The sequence below is a fragment of the Eretmochelys imbricata genome, chromosome 4 (assembly GCF_965152235.1).
Source record: "Eretmochelys imbricata isolate rEreImb1 chromosome 4, rEreImb1.hap1, whole genome shotgun sequence".
In the NCBI taxonomy this organism is placed as follows: Eukaryota; Metazoa; Chordata; order Testudines; family Cheloniidae; genus Eretmochelys; species Eretmochelys imbricata.
Window position 1 is genome coordinate 44,582,574 of NC_135575.1, and position 14,157 is coordinate 44,596,730.

Sequence of the window (14,157 nt, forward strand, 5' to 3'; positions counted from 1 at the left end):
CTTATAATAGCACTAAAAATTTAAATACTTTTCTGTGTTCTATATGGGATTAACAGCCTTCGGCTACACCTCAAGCCTTCAGCTCCTCCTAGCTGGTTACTAATACCCAGGAAATGCCCTGCACCTCTACAATAATTTCGTAATTACATATTGCCTGGTCTGTTGCTAATTGATTAATCACTTTGTTGTTTCTGACTTTCATTAATGTCTTCATCATCATTTTACCAGTCAATGCTGCCAGACAAAGAAAATTACTATATTTTATGTTGTATTACATATCCTATATGTTTGTCGGTAGCTTTACCATAACTTCACTTTTCTGAAGGGGACATAATATTATTCTTATTTTTCATAACATGCGAAGTCCAGCACACTTGGCTCTTTTGCCCTTTTGCACTTGAAGATAGGATAACTGGATTTCCTAAGGTTCAGTGCTCAAGACATTTCATATCATGGGAAATTTCTTTCTCCCACCAAGACTGCAGTTGTCTTATATAATCTATTTATTGCTTTTCTCTGACCTTCATGCTATTGAAAGGATACATACTTGTACTTGCCTGTATTAAATTTGCTCTTTTTAATAGGATGGTGATAGCATGAAGTCATTCATTGTTTGGATTATTTTTCCATACTATTTTATTGTTCTCATTTGCTCACTTTGCTGTATGCCTCCCTGAATTTTAGGCCTTTGTGAATAAAACAATATTGGATATGTGCACAAGAAACCTTAAATTACTTCTATTGAAAAAAGCAAATGATTCATTGCATCCATGGTACGCTGAAGAAACTTGTAGTTGCGCTTGTGTTCATATGCCATCTCATTAGGAAAAATCCCGTTTCCATCCACATTTGGTGAGACTCAGGGTAAGGTGATGAAGAATGTGGCAGAACTCTATCAAATCCCTTTTCCTAAGAAAGTTAGGGAGTGCCCTTTGCATACCTAAGATAGTGGGAACTTGTCCAGGTGTTTCTGAAAAATTGGCAGAGTATTTTACATATACATAACATGGCCCAAACATATTTAAGATTACTTGTCCCTTTCCACTGTAATCCTTTTGTGTGTCTGAGGGGAAATTTCAAGTGAATTTCCATGTAGTGAAACAAAGTTCCAGGTGGGAGCTCCTAGTTTTAAATAGGATAGCAGTGGATTCACGATTTCCTGATCTTTTGTAATCTCCTGGAAGTGTATCTGCATTTCCCATTAGCCCTGCTTATAGTCTGTTCATGCTGTCCCTAAAGAAAGAAGGCTCTGTTCTATGTCACATTTCTTTTCTATCTCCTTCTTGTGATGGTCATTTCAAGATTAAGGGAGAAAGATATCAACATCTTTTTTTCTTTCGTGGATAAATTAATGTTCTCGGCCTGTCATTTTTGGAAATGAGCGCCTAGCTCGAGTTGTTTAACCGTTCAAGACTTTACCATTAACATAGACACACAGAAAATTCTGCCTTTTCCAAACCCAAGTCCAAGTTTCTGTTTTCCACAGAAACCATGACCAAAATCCTTTTATGTGCAAACAATAGGTTTGGGTGCACGAAGTATGTTGTGATGACAAGCGCTGACTGTCATTTGCCTCCATCTCCTAGGAAGCTTTTCTTACTCTTCAGGACAAGAGCTAGAACACAGAGAGTTGCTTTGGGATTCTGAGTGTAGTCAGGGTGTAATTTTTTGACCCAGTTGATTTGATATACCCATATTTCTAGTTGAATAAATTAGACTTTTGCTGAAATTCAGTGGAAGTGCTAAAATCTTTATTTCTGTGAACTGTATTTCAGGTGGTTCTTAGAAAATCTCAGACTAGTTTACATTATACACAGAGGTAAGTATCTATATTACTTCCATCGTTTTCCCAATTCTGGAGACTGCTAAAATTGGCAAAATGAAAATTATAAGTGTTGCATGAGCAACCACATTTCACTTGCAGTGCATCCAGTCATTTCATATTGTTGTGGTAGAGGTCAGCAGGTGGTGCTATTATGCATAGTCTTCCAAGTTCCTTTCCTTGGTGTGTGAGCACGTTTTTACTCTTGGAAGGAATGTTTGTGGTGGTTGGTAGTCTTGATCATACACGACTCTGGCTGGAGAGAGACCTATGCAAGCAGAAGGAGTGTTTACTTTTGGGTTCTGATTAGAGTCAATTCTGGAGGCAAAGTTGCTCCCCGGTAACTAGGCATTGGTGTTGGACTGACATTCCTGGAAAAAAAATTACCGTACGTGCTGTTTGTGACCAGGACTGGCGTATGTGTATAAATAAACAAGATACACTTAGAATGTACTCAGACTCTGTGTCACTGATTTCTCCTATACTGGAAGTTGTCCTGCAAGGCTTAGGGTTGCCATGTGTCAGGTTTTTGACTGGAATACCTGGTCAGAAGGAGACCCTGGTGGCTCCTGTCAGCACCGCTGATCAAGTTATTAAAAGTCTGGTTGGCATGGAGCTGGCAGGCTCCCTACCTGGCTCTGCGCAGCAACGTATCTCTTGGGTCCTAGGTGGAGGGACCGCCACGGGAGCTCCGTGCGCTGCCTCCAACCTGAGTGCCAGCTCCACAGCTCCCATTGGCCAGGAACCATGGCCAATGGGAGCTGCAGGGGCAGAGTCTGTGGGTGGAGGCAGCATGCAGAGCCGCCTGGGTGTACCTTCTCCTAGGAGCTGAAGGACATGTTGCCACTTGCGGGGAGTTGCCCAAGGTGAGCACCTCGTACAGCCCTCACCCCGAAACACTACCTGCACCCCAACTCCCTCCCAGAGCCCTCACCCCTTCCCGTGGCTCTACCCCAGCTCTGAGCCCCCTCTGGCACCCAAACTCTCTCCCAGAGCCCTCACCCTCTCCCATGCCCCAACTCTCAGCCCTGAGCCACCTTCCACACCCAAACTCCCTCCCAGAGCCCACACCCTGAACCCCCTCCTGTGCCCCAACCCCCTGCCACAGCTCAGAACCCCCTTCTACATTCTGAACCCCTCGGCCTCAGCCTGGAGCCCCCTCCTGCATCCCAAACCCCTCTCAGCAGCATTGATTTCCACCAGATTTCGTGGTGTGTTTCTGCCAGGTTTGGAGAGAAGCTTGCTTCCAGGCTCTTCAACTTTCTTTCAAAAATCCGTCCATCCCACTAGCCCTGTAACTGTAGGGTTTATGTGGCCTCCTGGTATGGGGGGAGAGCATGCTGTTGAGCCTTCTCTTTCCTTCTAGTGGTTCTGGGGTCTTTCTCTTCCTTTTTCTCTTTGTCTCTCTGCATTGTGCAATCTAATACTAATTGTTCAGGTAGGCAAAGGAACTGGAGAACCTGTAATAATACGCACTTGAATCATAGAGCTGGGCAAATAATGCAAGTAAATTTATCAAACCAAATTCAATTTCAAATCACTTTTATGTTCTCTTTCCACAAGTGTACATAGGGTTGAATTTTACTAGTGAGAATGCTTGCTGGAAGAATATTTTAAGCTTGCACACTTGAAACTTACTTCAAATTTGCTTTCCTTAATCCTCCACTTCACCCACCTGATATTCTAAGGCAGCAATGGACTATAAATCATACCATGTAATTTAGATGACCAATCACAATGCCCTACATTTTGAATACTGAGTAACAGAAAGCCTTGGAGTATATGAATGATAATGTACATAATTACATTATGCCAGATTTAGTCAAACAGTTCTGAATAATAAAAAGTTTGAGTTTTGAATGTAACTAGAAGAAGAGGCAAAATTAATAAAATAAATTATTTTTTTGAATTATTTGCTTTTCTCATCTGAGCAATTCAAATAGTCCTGAAAATCAAACAAAATTTATTGATTTAGTGGGATTTGTTTATATCCTATAATTTTCAAATACTGTGAAGTTTTCGTGCACTGTCCTTAAGAGTAAAGCTAGAAACAAAAGAAGTCCGTAGCCTTTGAAAGTTAATTATGGTCACTGTTGCTGATATTCTTGGCAGGAGCCTAGAGGCAACATAAAAACCACTGAAAGTATTGGCTAGTAGGCAAATTCCTCCTCCATATATCAGTATATGAGTGAAACAGAGGGAGATAAAGGAGTAATGTTTGCTTCCTCTTTTTCTAAAGTCTTATTACATCTGCCAAACCAGTGCTCCTCCTCACTCTGTCCTACACTGGAGCTTCCAGCAGTAAAAAATACACAAGCCATTCACCACTGGATTTCTGCTGGTTGAGTGATATTTTGCTTCAGTAGCTCTAATGTTCTCGATGATTAATGATCATTATAGGCAGATTTGTCCAAGCAAAATCTGTTGTTCTTTGTTTCTCCATTGGTGGATCTGAAAAGACTTTAGAAAACAAATTATCAAAATGTAAAAATGAGTTATTCCGTTTGGTCTAATGAAAAACTAATGCAGTGGCATACTGTGTATTAGGGAGAAAAGGGCTGAACTTCAAAGATCCACATTATTTCAAAGTTCAGGGTGGGTTTTTTGGATGTGGTTTTGGTTCAGGCCTATTTTTAGTCTACCATTTCACAATAGTGTTTGCTCTTCTTCTAAAGGTTTTATTTAATTTGAAGTAGCTTTATAACTGCGATAGATAGGAATTGGGAAATATTCCCCTTCTACTAGAAAATATGAGTGTAATGGTCAGGATATTGACATTAGTTTCTAGAACTTTGCAAGGTCTTATTTATCTCTGTAGGAAGTCGATGCACTACATCTCAGCAATCCTTCAACAATTCGGTGTCCCTGCGCTACTGAAAAGCATTAAAATACATAACAGCAGTGTTTCAGCTTCACTGCTCATTAGAGGAGCACAGAACTAATAGTAATATTGTTGTAACTGGACAAAGCCATCTAAATCCATGCGTGTGTTTTTGTGAAAGCTTCCTAAACATGCTGCTAAATCCTCTAAAAAGCTACTAACAGCTTTGGCAACCATTAGCCCAGCATAAGCAGTGGAACTCTTTTCAGTAAGTGAACAAACAGAGAAAATATGCTGAATGGCTGGACAAATGCGTTTCAGCTGGCTCTTTCATTTACAGATATAAGGGTGCAGTCAATATCAATCACTGTTTTCCCTGTTGCACTGGAAATCACCATATCTCTTTTCATTCCACAAGCTCTTTTCACCACAGTAATGTGTCTTTAGAGTGACACTGGCATTAGTCTGTTTCCGCTGTCTGAAGTCCAGAGAGTTTAAAAACACATTTCAGAGTATGAGACCATAACCCTCTTCCCCTTCTACACACCTCTCTGTCCTTCCTTCCTTCTCCCAGCTTTCCTCTCTGAATTAATTGTATTTACTACTTTCCCAACCGAGGTTTTAAGGAGGAAAGTGGTCACAGGAATTTGGAATATCTATTCTTCTGGTTTAGCGACAGAGACATGTGTCAGATTGTTTGTCACTGATCATTGGATTTGTAATTTATCAGGTGTTGTACAGAGTTTAGAAACACTAGAGCAGCATATGGTAATTAAATTAGAAATAATGGTGACATTATGATTTGAAGTGTAATGGACTGAGGTTTTAAGTTCAGTCTGTTATAGTTACATTTTTCAGAGGTGCTGAGCACCCACGACTCCCATTCAATAGAAAACAAGCACTAGAAGCTGAGCCACTGTAAAAACCAGGCCATCAGCATATACTAACGTTCTTCTGTGATGACTTCATTTGCCGTGTTTTGCTTCAGATCGTGTTTGGTCTGGAAACAAAGGTGAATTTTCAGATTGAAAAAAAAAGGTGTGTACATTATTTTTGTTTTTCATTTACAGATAACAGCAGTCTGCAGAGAAGCAGCCCTTCTAGCCCTCCAGGAAGATATCCAGGCCAAATGTATTTGGGGACGACATTTTCAACATGCATTGAGTATTGTGACCCCTAGAATTCCTGAGTCACTAAGACAGTTTTATGAAGATTATCAGCGGCAGAGTGGACTACATACACTTTGAGAAATGAATATGTGCATTTGCACTCACTTGTGTGTGTGTGTGTGTGTGTGTGTGTGTACACACGCTCATTTCACCTGTATACAGCAAATTTTCTTTAAATTCTTGAGAGTTTAGGAGTTTCTTATTGTAAATGGAATGTCTGAAATGAACTCCATTTCGGAAATTTCATAGTAGAAGTATTTTGTGTCGATTGTGAACTATGTGACTGCAGTGGAAGTGGTTGAAAATTTTGTACTTTATAATAAAATGGTATAATCTGTGTTGTTATCATTCAGATTGCTGGTTTAAATCACTTTTATCTGCAAATACATATCAGTCTGGAAAAGAAAGGACTCTCAACTCAGTAATTTTTAGGCTTATCCTTGATGGTCTCCTTGAAAACATTTGCAACAGCAACCAAGTTTCCCTACAGTCTTAATCTTTGTGTGTCTGGTTGTCCAGTTCCACACAAAGGAGCATCACAGAGACTGGGAGTGGCATGAATACATGCTGAAAAATAGTCTGAAATCTTTGATTTATGACATTCAAAGAAGTTGCCAAACAAGCCTGCCAAACATTCAGGTTTCCTCTCTCTCCCCCCTCCACCCCCCCCCCCCCAACTTAAGGTGTTCCTAATTGATCACAGCACAATGTTTAACTTCAGTCTTGGACATCTTCCCTTTCCTTATATTATAAGGTAGGAATATAAATTAGAAGGGTACATTAGGCTTGTTATAAAGATTGGGAAAATGGACTGTTTTTAATTTGTGGTTAATTTATAACTATTTCCAGATGTCAGAGAGAGAGGGTTTGTTTGTTTTTATTTAAAAAAAAATATCTGAGTATCTTGTTGATTGGGAAAATTGTACATTTCTTACAGATCTATGTACAATTTTTTCTCTTTATAATATATATAGAGAGAGATGGTATTTGATCTGATATTTAATCTACCAAGCACTGTACCTTGATCTATAGAGGACACATTGTAAAACATAATGGGAAAAAGTTGAGAGATGTTAATTACTTCTTGATACAGTGCATGTGAGTAAGATGTGCATTTAAACTGCACCACCAAAAATCTTTGGAATTTCACAGAAAATCCAATGAGTAAAAATATCTAGTTGATAGAACTGATGCAAGTGGCCACAAAAATGTGGGGGTACAGATACAGATTTTTCAACCTATTTCATCACTGATTTTTTTTACTGAAATCACAGCAGGTTGTTTCTTGGACATGTATTCTTGTACCTTCAGTAAACAAGCTGATCAGGTAAAATTACTTGCAGGGTAATGAGCTACCGTATACCAGATATGACTAGAAAGGCAGATCAATCAAAAGCAATAATTAAAAACGGGGGGAGCCAAAAGGTGATAAAAACTGAAAGGATCTGACTTTATTTCAACAGGTAATTGCATGGCTTGGCTAATGTTTCTTCCAGCTAAGCGGAAGACCCTTCGGGGTCGAAGCATTAGCCAAATCATGCTGTTACCTGTTGATGTCAAGTAAAATAGTTTCAGATTTTATCACCTTTTGGCTTATTTTTTGGATTTATTGTTGGTTTTGAAGAATTTGGCTTCTTATGGTAGTTCAATATTTGTTTATGCAAGAGTTTTATGTCTGTTTACGCCCACCCCTTCTGTTCTTTTTAAAGAAATAAGCTTTAGATTTTGTTCAGATGATTTCTTTGTTTTGTTCAGTTTCTCTCATTAAATATAATCTGTAAGGGGCTACTCTTACCTTAAAAATCACACATCTGCCCGCTATTTAACTTACTCTTGCTACAAGTAAAGTTTCAGATTTCTATAACTGAGAGAGATTAGAGGAGCAAAAACGTAGTTGTGTATTTTTGTGTTGTTGGTTCTAGCTGTATTGGTGATTTCAAAGTTTCTCCTGTGTTGCTTGTGTGGGTCTTCTGCACCAGACCAGAAGAGAGAGAAAAAAATTTAAATAGGAAAATGCGAAAATTGGCAGAAGGATGCAGGGGCAGATGTAGTAAATGAAACTAGTTTTAACTCATTTTTTCTAAAGTGGCTATAATTCAGGTTGAGGGTATCCAAAGCATTTATCATAACAATTAAATCCTGGATGTTTTCAAACAGTCAGTAGTCATACCATTATCCTTCTGAACTTTGTGTGTATGTTGCAGAAAAGAACTATAGAACTTAGTCCTAACCTAACACAGTTCACAAATCTGGCCTCTAAATATCTACATGTTGATCTGGATGAGAGAAATCATTGTTGCCATTTCTTGGGAAGTGCTCAGATATCATGGTAACAGGGACCAAAATGAGAACCTGGACTGGGAGAAAGAAACATGTGATCTCTACTTCTTGTGAAGGCTGCAGAATTGGAATATCAGGCATTGGGGAAGAGATGGGATCTGGCACCCAGCCACCGATTGTGCCTGTGAAAATCTTCCCTTAGAATTCTTCATTAAATGCACCATCTTTCACTTCCCTCATTATACCATGTATTCTGATGTAGAGCTGTGTGAATTAATAAATGTTAAACTGGAAATATTTCCTCTTTTTGCTGGGTTTGTAGAATAGAAAAGGCAATTTAAGTTTTATTGTAACTTGTTTTTTTAAATATGGCAAATTGATGAAATTAATCAAATATTTCTGTTTTGCAACTAAATATTTGTTGCAGAAAACTCAGGTAAATTTATGCCACTTGAAAACTTGCTCACTCCTGATAGTAGATAGTTTGAGATATAAAGAAATGTATGATTGCATATACCCAGTTCCATATGAAAGGTACAGTCCAATGTTATAATTGAACAGCAACATTGTACCATTTAATCAGAATAGTGGAAAAATAAGAGACACTTTGTGTTGGAAAACAATTTTGATGAAAGCTCATTGGCAACAAAAGAACTTCACAACCATTTTGAAAGTGCTTTGGAAAATACTTTGCCAAAACAGCTGCTGTGTGTAGCTTAAATTTACATGCCAGAGAACATGATCCTGTAGCATGCACAGCGCCTGCAACTGTTGTTGGAGTTAATAGATGAGGACACAATAGGACAGAGCATTCCAAGGGTATTCTATGCTAATGAATTATTTTTAAATGATCATTTTTAACACATGAAATTGAGATCTAAACTTTTCACATCATGCTTCACTCAGTATATCATCTCTTGGTATTGCACTAATCTCTTAATTGTAGGAGACCATATAAACCTTCGTATCTCCACACCAAAGGGTAAGTTAAAGATGGAATTTTACCCATAACTCTGAATGTCCTTGCTTCTAGTGAGTTACTCCCCTTCATATTGTTTGGGTACTTTTGTATGATTTAATTTTCATAATTACAGGTTTAGTGAACAAGAAAAACCCACAATGTAAAAGGTCATATTCCCCTTCTCTAGAAGTAGTTTCAGTACTTATTTCCTGACATTCTTTAGGGATAAGGCTTTTCTGTCTGTCCCCCCTGCCCCAATTATCTTTTGGAGCTTATCTTTGGCTCAGACACTGTTTGAGTTGTGGAATTGTTAACATTAAATCGGCTTTTCAATGTTTCAGGCAAACTTCGTTTAAATACAAAATTTAACAACTTCTTCCAATAACAACATCTTGTGAATAGTGTAAAATGTCTTTCAGCTGGTTTGCCAAAAATGAACAAAATGCTAAAATGTCTTTACTTAATTTGAAAAAAGTCCAATCTTGTATTTTCCCTAATGCATGGAACAGATTTTCACTGCAGGTACAATGTACAGTTTTTTAACTCTGTGGAAAAAGAATGTAGTATATTAGCATGATTTTCCTTGAATCTCTAAATGAGAATAGAACATAATGTGTAGTTGGTTCGCATGCTAAGGGAAAAATTTTGGGACAGATTAGAGATTATTTTTGAAGATTATTCAAGAATATATAATTTAAATTTATCTGTCCTACTGAATTTTTAATCTTTTAAAGTTGATTTTTCTGGCCTATATATTCTGGGTCTCATCTCTTAGTTTCTCTATTCATTTTAAATGTCAAACTGCACCTCTGCTTCAGAAACCTATATCAAGCAAAGCACTCCCATAATTAAGCATATGTTGGTTAGAGGTATTGAAGAACTATAGGAGAATACGTTTTCTTATGGTGCATGCTTCAGACTCAGTGCTTATGGAGTGTAGATGAGAATCATGAGAGAGCAGTGCTGGTGAGTGTGGGTCTGTAAAATGAAGTAGTCTGAGGGAAGTGAGCACTGCAAGTTGGTAGTTAGGAAAAACCACTGAGGCATTGAAAATTGGCCCGGTAGACATATTGATTTATTAGAACTATTGGACACATTTGTGTCTGGCCCTCATGGAGCAAGAGGTGATTCAGTGGATGAAACAATATTGCATTTAAAATACTGGATTTGCAGAAGTATTCAGTGATTTGGAGTGGCTCAGGTTTTTTTGGTGCCAAACATGAGACATCTCAAAGGAACTTGACTTTCGGAGGTTGGGTACTCAGCTCTTTCTGAAAACCTAAGCCCCTTTTAGGTGTCTTAATTTGGGCAGCCAAAAATTGAGGCTCACAAAATCACTAGTCACTGTTGAAAATCTTGGCCAGAGTATCCCAAACAAATTGGCCAAGCTAATGATGGACAAATGTAAAAGGTTTGGCTCATGTAATATAAACACAGCAAATTTGGACACATAACTGAATTTTTCTAAAGCTTCTGAGGGAACCCCTTAATCCAGCCTTCTATATAATCTGAGAAATTACACACCTACTTTTATAAAATACTGGTTTTACCATATCATGACTAAGTAATTGGTTTCTGATTAATCTCAAAAAAATTACATTTTATGTAAATGCAGCAAATTTCTAAAAGAATTTCCTAATATTGCTATTTTTCCCATCACATGGAATCATGGTCAAAAATAGTCTCCTTTCTTATTCAGCTCTCTTTCAGATCATTGTATGTCTTTACATAATCATTATTCTTCTTTCACAACGTTGTAGCCGAAGGAATTGCACCATGGCTAAATTTGGCCAGGTGTTTAAAGTACATTGAGTTCCTCAGATGCAAGGGTCTACATAATTGCAAAGTTTTATTGTTATGCACACGTTTTGAAAATCTGTCTCAAGTATATTGTGCCTTTAGTTCTCACATTTTAGAACCCTCGCTTGTGTGCATAAACCTAAGCCATGTTCTCTTCTTCTGATTGTGTGAAAGGGCCATAAAACCAGCTGATCTCCTGAGCTGACATAGCCCATTCCTACACCACCACCATTCCATGCAACCTCAGCATTGGTGACATGTGAAGGGTGAGAAGGGGAGGTGGCTGGAGTAATACTTTCAGCTGGTATACTGGCCCCTCGGCAGCATAACCAAATGGTATACCTTAAAGCATGTCAAAGTTGCTCTAAACTGTGCTGAGGTCAGGTTCAGCATGGACCCTGCCTCTGGGGAAATGCAGATGGTTTCTTTATGACCCTGTCAGCTTCCTAGCTGTACACAGCAGACACTGTGTGCAATGGAAAATCTGGGCCTCCAGTCTAGAAATATGAGTTTTATATTTATAGTTAGTCACTAGCCTTTTATATATAGAGAGATATAGATGATATAAAATGTACTTCAAAATCTGTTCATGGCTAACCCTTTTTTCCACCTTTGATACAGAAGAAACTATTGTAAGTAAAGAATGGCAAAACACTTTAAATGTTAAAAATGGACCATTTCTTAAAGTACTCTATCTGGTGTATAAATTCAGATAAAGAACATTTTTGATTTCTAATGTGTAGGTGGCAGAGACATGCAGAGTTGCAGTTGTTTTAAGGAGGTTCAGTTTTGATTGGTATTGTTAACATTGGGAAGACAAATAATGCTTATTAGTGTTACAACTGAAAAGAAGTTTTAATCTTGGATTTGTGTCTGCTGTCTCTGCAACTTCCATTTATTCATTTATTAATCTTCAATTTAGGAAGCCTAACCATGCAGTTTCTGCAGGGCTTTATCCTGTTTCTGTGCGCAATATTTTAAACTAGGTCACTTGTTTCTACAGATTTTAATAAATTGACTCCAGTGTTCTGCAAAAAGCTGGAGGAGAGGTATGTTTTTCAAATAAACCCTTCCGCCATACCATTGCAGACTATGATTTAAGTGTTTTTAACAATTAAAGTAGGGACGGTCCTAGTCAGTGTTTGGATGACAGCTCTCCAATGAAAATGGAAGTGTTGCATGAGATGGTACTGGGGATTTAGTGGCACTCATCCTTTTCGACTAGTATTGAGCCAGTGTCCCAACACGATGTTAAGGTGTATTATGCTGCTAGGGGCATGCTGTTCAAATGAAATATGAAAAATAAGGTACTGACCACTTGCACTCAATTACAAGCTGTGGCACTAAGAGGTTAAGAGGTTAACGCCTCTACCCTCTGTGTTTTCACCAACTTGTGTAATTATATCCTACCTATCTAGGCATTTTTGGAAAGCTACTGTATTCTTCTCTTCCGATCAGAAACTGTGTCTAGCAGTTTCTACCTTCTACCTTATCACCATTTTCATTTCGCTGTTGGGGAAGTGATCTGTGTGTAGCTTTGTATATCAGTTGTGTGTGTAAAAGAGCTCTGGTACCCTTCAGCATTAAAGATGCTATCTGTGAATTCAAGATGCAAGTACAGAACTGGGATCTGCAGCACTAGGACATCCAAATGCTGTTGTGGTAGGTCCATTGAGGCTCTCCCCTTCTCTGATGTGAGGAATTCTAAAATGGGGCTTGGCAAGAGAATGGAATAAATTGCTAAAACATTTTTTGGGGAGTGGAGTTACAGTGCTCTCTCTATTGTACTGTTCTAATCCTCTGTACTGTGCCTTTAAATGGAAAGATATTGATAATAGCAGTCACAAGAGTAAAAATGATTCCTAATATATAGTGTGTGTGTTAAAGGCCTATGGATTCTGAAGTAGATTAGCAAACAAACAAATCCTTTAATGTCATGGAATGCTTCCCCCAGTATGAATGGGGATTAATCCGCCAAACCAGCAAATTCTGCATTTATTATACAGCAGAGATAATAAGCAGTTTCCTTAAAAAATAATGGTGCAAAAGCATTTTAGTAGTTTTTATTGTTTTTTGGTTTTGATAAACTGATTCTGTTAATATTGTTTGCTTTAAGGTAGTTACTATGGTCCTGGTGCATTCACCCATAGCCTATACAATTTAAGATAACTGTATGTTGTCACTAATGTTTGGTTTAAGGAGCTCACTAACACTTAATCCACAAATGTATAACACATCTAGCATTTTCTATCACACTGGTGCAATCTTGGTTAAGCTTGCTTTCCCTCTGAAAAGTGTAGAAACAACTGGTTACCTCAATCTGATTCCACTTCCATGCTTTCATCATATGTAATTCTGTAAAAAGCTACTTTGTGAACATGTAACACATGGTAGTAACCAGTTACATTTTCATTACAAAAGGGTGTTTATTTTCCTTTTGGGATGAATGGTAATCAAGAATCAGCTGGTAGTGCCAAGTGCCTTGATAACACAATTGAGCACATACAGCTTTGTTAGGCCTCTTCTGGCACTTCACAGAGAGAATTAAAACATCTAACTGATGGAGATTTGCTCTTTCCAAACTTAATTGGTCTGGGGCTGATTTTTCAAATAACTAGTCTGATCGGTGATGGGAAGGTAAATATCAGAATCAGGAGTGCATTAATATTAAACCCCTATTTAAAAAAAAAAAAAAGAGAAGGAGGAAGGGGAATGGTGGGGAAATGAGCATAGGAATCAAGAGGATTATCCTAATATTAAACACTTTTTTGTGATTTAAACATTAAAAAGGAAGGGGGAAAACACCATGTGGAGTAAAATGAGGACTATTTTGTTGTTTCACTGGAAGTGTGATTCATCACTCCAGTTAACTGCACTGATTTCAGTGTGGTTTCACTGGCATTAACTGGAGTAAGGCTGTGGTCATTCAGGCTCTATGTTAGCAAGTGTGATTCTCTGCTAGCCCCAAACTGATTAGAATTCTATTTCTCCCCTTTTAACCCAATCACTGCTGGATTAGCAGATGCGTGTGTTGCTTGATTCTTTTAAATACTTGTGTTCAGGTAAGTATGCAATTGCAAACATTACAATATTTGGTTCTTTCAGATTTAGGAGCTAACTTCACAGAAGCTGACACCGACTTCTGGGCACTGACCTTGCTGGGCCTTTTTTCCCCAAAGCCAGAAAATCCACTGTCACAATCTCCCCTTTGTAGAGATGCTGCACAGCCCCTAAAAATGGGTGGTGTTGGTTGAAGAAGGGTTCTGCTCAAGGCAATAGGATGCACTGATTTAGCACACTCTCA

At 38.3% G+C, this 14,157-nt stretch overlaps 1 protein-coding gene across 2 annotated transcripts in view; it reads left to right on the plus strand.

Moving 5' to 3' along the window:
* The window catches only part of AFG2A (AAA ATPase AFG2A), a 302,070-nt gene extending 295,906 nt beyond the window's left edge, over positions 1-6,164 (plus strand). Inside the window, exons 16-17 of one of the 2 annotated variants that reach the window (XM_077815196.1) lie at positions 1,776-1,819; positions 5,714-5,819. In XM_077815196.1, coding sequence (XP_077671322.1) covers positions 1,776-1,819; positions 5,714-5,717 — 48 coding nt within the window. In that variant the 3' untranslated portion in view covers positions 5,718-5,819. Of the gene's footprint in view, positions 1-1,775; positions 1,820-5,713 lie in introns of both variants that reach the window. The other variant, XM_077815195.1, reaches the window with a different exon arrangement.
* Positions 6,165-14,157: the final 7,993 nt, after the last annotated feature.